We start from the raw sequence: 4,777 nt of genomic DNA on the forward strand, positions 1-4,777 counted from the left end.
TGCAAACCGGTGACACATGCACAGGCACAAGAGTCCGAGCTTACTTTGGCGTTGAAGTCACCTATCAAAAACAGCTAAACAGAGGCTGGGACAGAGTATAGGACGGCTTTAAGGTCACAATAGAATTTATCTTTGGCATCATCTGGGTTGGCCAATGTAGGAGCAAATGCACTCACAAATGTTGCATAATGGGTCTTTTCAGTGGGAAGTTTCAGAACCATTAATACCTTTTGGAATGGATTCCAATTGCAAGCCAACGCGATTTATTCTTCTTTCTGAAAGATCGTTTCCCTTCCAAAAGAAAGTATAGCTGCTACTCAGTTAATTCAATTGACCTTCATCAGCAAATATAGCTTCACTGAAAGCAGCGATATCGAGATCATCACAGCGGCTAAACTCCATTGCAATAATATATGTCCTCCTTTTCAAGATTGGAGCCATTATCCTGTAGTGCACTAATATTCCAGCCACCAATTTTCAAAAGTTTTATTTCATTTTTTTTCGACTACATTGTGGCATCCCTACTGATCGCCGTGAACTGGGCAGGGCAGATGAGGTCAGCTTTCTTTAGGGCACCTTTTCTAGCCCCTTCCCCTTGCGAAGTGAGCAGTGCTGTCCTAAAAAGACTGCTCAGATACCGTGGTTGCTGCCGGATCATACCGTCATCTCAACTCGGTAATAAAACGACCAAAGTCCATGGCCACCTTACGTGGAGGCGTGTGCTAATAGCTCCCAGTCTATGTAAAAATTTGTCATCGTTTTGAGTTTGAAGTAGAATTAAGCTATGTCTTAACACCCATGCTGTACAATCTGACCTTACCGAATTTCAACTACAATGGTACCTTTGCTGCGTCGTTGAAAGGGGGCTTAGTACGTCATATGACTTCGTTTATCTTATCTCATCCGAGAGAGCTAACTGCTGTCTACCACGATTTACAGACGTTCGGTGAACAATGGAACATTATCATGCTGTCCACCACCCCTCCCAATAAACAAACAAACAAACAAAACAAAACAAAACACAAAAAACCAAACAAACAAAATGGGTGTGTTAAATGGAAATTCAGAAACAAAAAAGCAGCTATATGTGTTTCTCTCTATCTCGGCATGTGGTATTGTTTCGTCTTTCTAATGTGTTTGCCTCTGTTGTGATCATGTCTGGTCCTTCTTCTACGTAAAAAATCGACAGAATATTTGTTTTGTCAATCAGCAAAATCGAGACCATTCAAGAGTGTCTGTCTTCATCTTGACAAGTGAGAATGTTTTATCATGTCTTGCTCAAAGTTTTAAAAAAATGTATAAAGGAAGTTAAAATCTAAAGTGTTTGAAATAGTTCTTGGAGAATATACTTCCTTTATGCCTACTGCCCAGGCAAAGCTATACCTGATTTTAGACAAAGTTAAGGTAAAAGGGTCACACATTTTATGTTTTTCGCTGCACTGTTTTTGCCTACACTTTGCAGATTCCTCCCCCCCCCACCCCCTTTACTCCCACCCCCTTTGCCCCCCCCCCCTTCGCCCCAGGGCAGTGCTACTGTCTGAAGTGTCTTTAGGCCATTCAAAAAGGGGGGATATTGAAATATTCTTATAAACAGTAGAATTGTAGATGGACTGATTTATCGATGTCATCTTCATAATGTGCCGAACAACATGGAGGGAACTGCTGCTTTTTCTTTCCTTATCCTTACTATCGTCATTTTCCCTCTATTTCTTGTATTTTGTATGTTTGTCATTCCCTTGTGAACTATTCCCGAGGTGTCTTGATAATCGAAGCAGAATTTGTTCTTTTGAGGCTTGAGAGGTGAGCAGAGTTAGCCTCATTCCCCGTTTGAACTTATCAGTCGTGTCACAATGAACCAGGGGGCTTCTTACAGTCTCGATCTCAACATCATAGATTTATTTCCACCCTAAAGGACAAAATATGCCGCAGTAACTTTCAAACCCTCCAGCAGCTGAGAGACACTGTTACCACCAACATCAGAACCATTCCCTGGGAGCAAATGGAAAATGTCGTAGACAATTTCGTCAAGCGCCTCAGAGTGCGTATCGCCCGAAACGGACCTCACATGGAGCATGCGCTCTAACTTCCTTCAAACGTTCTATTTGTAAATTTGTTACAAAACATCCATATGGTGACCTAATACATCTGTGAAATCTTGTGTTTCTGTCTCTATTTTAACCCGTTTTTATGGGTGTTTCCGTGGGTAAAGGTTTTTTGGGGTCATCTGGTATACCCTCTATTTAACTCTCTTCTACGTCAAAATGGTAGGGTTTTTTGTATTCCTTTTGTTTGCTGCTTGTTTATATTTGTTTATTTGTTTGTTTGTTTTACTTCTCTATTATGTTTAAACCCAGAATATTTTAGCATTCTACTAAGGCTATGCGCGATATGCACTCTGGGGTTCTCTCTGGTAAATCTGATAGTCGCACTCCAAACAAAGGAACTGTTCCCGATTTGAAAATACGGTCCAAAATAACCACATGTACAAAAGACCACTTCTCAACACCCCCACCCCCACCCTACCCCTGTGTCAAAATGATACTGCCCGAGAGGACAAACGTTTAAGGGGACCCCTTTTGTCCTCGAAACTGCTTGCTCGTTTTAGAAACGTTCGACTTACGTAATACAAGAAGTAACTTCCGTTCTCTTCTTCAAGTTTAAAGCACCTTGTGTAACATATTACAATACCCATGCACTCAAGGTTTAAGTGAAGCTGTCTAGATGTACATGAAATCAGAATCCCTTATCTTTGAGGGAAACTAACATCAAAAGTTTATTTGTGGGGCGTTCGGTCGTCCTTCTTAACACTGCTAACTGGCTGTTTGCTTCGTCACCACCGAAAGTCACCACAGCTGAATTGGCGTGCGTGGAGTAATTGATAAGATCCTCGTCGGTGCGCTAAAAAAAAAGTTAGTTCAGTTCCCGTAACGAGAAAAGGGCAGGGGGAAGGGGGCTTTGTCATTAACTGTTTTGATCTTCCCTACAGAATACTGTTACCCCCCCTGTACCTGGGTTGGCCCTACCAAGCAACACTGAATCTCGGCCTTCAGAAGACAAAAATGCGGGTTCTTTTCTGGACTTGGTTTAATGGTGGATTTCCAGGGGCTCACCTCAGCTCCTACATTTGGGCATCCTGTCTTCTTTTCTAGTCTTTGGATTTAGTAACAGTTTTACGGCACTTGCAACACAATAAGAACGTATATGTTCCGAAGATTAGGGGTGTTACAATAGAGTAACAAACACAAAAACGAAAGAGGGAAGATAGGAAAGATAGACGTTTGATAGGAAAGAAGGAGCAAACTACTTTTCTATTCTACATGCATGATGAAATAGGACCCACAGGAGGCACTGGCGTAAATAAAAGATAGAGAAATAAGTGTAAAATATTCCCAGGCCTTAAAATGATTCATTATTTTACTTGTTAAGATACTTGCTTTGTAATCAGTAAGTCTCTTGTTTAATCACAGCACGAATTCACTGAGATATATTTTCAGGATTTTGTTGTTCTCAGCAATTAATTGTCTTCGCCCTATTGCTGGCATTATGTTTGTACTCAAAGGGCATTCTCACAATATCTATATTTTTTTTTTCTAAACCAAATTATTATGTTTTGCAAGATCAAGACGACATTGTCTTTTCAAAAGTCGCTTAGTACTCGAATATCTAGGACACCAGCCATTGGATACTGTTGTCAATTTTACATAACAACGTACTACTACGATACATCTCCCCCTCCCCCACCCCACTTTATTCACGACCTTCAACTTACCGAGATATCTAAAACAATAGCGCACAAATACTATAAGTCAAAATCTGGGCACACAAAGTAGGACTGGACTTGTGAAGAAGAAAACGCAAAAAAAAGACATGACGTTTACTATTTTCAATGATAAGAAAATCTCAAGGCCTGAAAAAGAGGATAAATAGAGCGGTCACCGCCTGTCCGTAGCCACACTCGGGAGTAAAGAACTGTGCACACCAAAGAGACTGAATTTCCCGTGGGGCAACATGAGGACCCAGACAGCATTCGTGCTGCTACTGCAGCTGTATGGTGAGAGGCAGTCTACCAGTCTTTTCTTGGGGTTCAGTCTGTCTTATTGAGTCTTATCTGTCTACATGGCGCCAGTAGTCTAGTTGCTACCCTAGTACATGTATTACTAAATTCTATCTGCTCAGTGTCTAGTTTTGAGAAAATTTAACGTTAAAATTTTTGAATTTCACACCCTGTCAAGTTTTTTCTGATGCAATTCTTTGAATATCTTGATAACGACACGAAATATTCTTACGATTATTATAGAGCAGCTGGAACATTTGATTTCTGACTTCATGGTCTTAGAAACTCATAGTCGCCATAAATGTCAGATGGAACATTGCAATAATAAGGTAGCGTAGTGATAAGACTACTGGACTTGGACTCCTTATTCGTGATGTTTCGGGTTCGGGGAACTGAGACTCAGCTTGGCTTGTCGTTCTGTCCTTGCAATAGGTACTAAACACGCTTTTTCCTCACTTCATCCAGGTGTGAAAGGGTATCCAGCCATAGGTAGCGAAAGGTCTTGTCAGTAGGTTACTGTTTTAGTGTCCGTAAAATGGCATCTTACCCTTTATACATCACGAGTAGCTGAGAAAGTCTCTGATATAATAGGCTCCGCTAGGGTAACAATTGTTGGGAAGGGCACGCTGTGGAGCATGCTGTATAAATATAATCAGCGTGTCCAACTGTAGTCCGGGCAAAAAGTGGTGGCGTAGCTTATTTTCAAACAACCTCAACTATGGA

At 41.1% G+C, this 4,777-nt stretch overlaps 1 protein-coding gene across 1 annotated transcript in view; it reads left to right on the top strand.

The window, feature by feature from the left end:
* Nucleotides 1–3,932: 3,932 nt before the first annotated feature.
* Nucleotides 3,933–4,777, top strand: part of LOC106012870 (alpha-amylase) — a gene marked incomplete at its 3' end in the record, with an annotated part of 12,342 nt that continues 11,497 nt past the window's right edge. The window contains 1 exon segment of the mRNA XM_013087064.2: nucleotides 3,933–4,051. Coding sequence (XP_012942518.1) covers nucleotides 4,009–4,051 — 43 coding nt within the window.

The sequence above is a fragment of the Aplysia californica genome, unplaced genomic scaffold (assembly GCF_000002075.1).
Source record: "Aplysia californica isolate F4 #8 unplaced genomic scaffold, AplCal3.0 scaffold00539, whole genome shotgun sequence".
Classification (NCBI taxonomy): Eukaryota; Metazoa; Mollusca; class Gastropoda; order Aplysiida; family Aplysiidae; genus Aplysia; species Aplysia californica.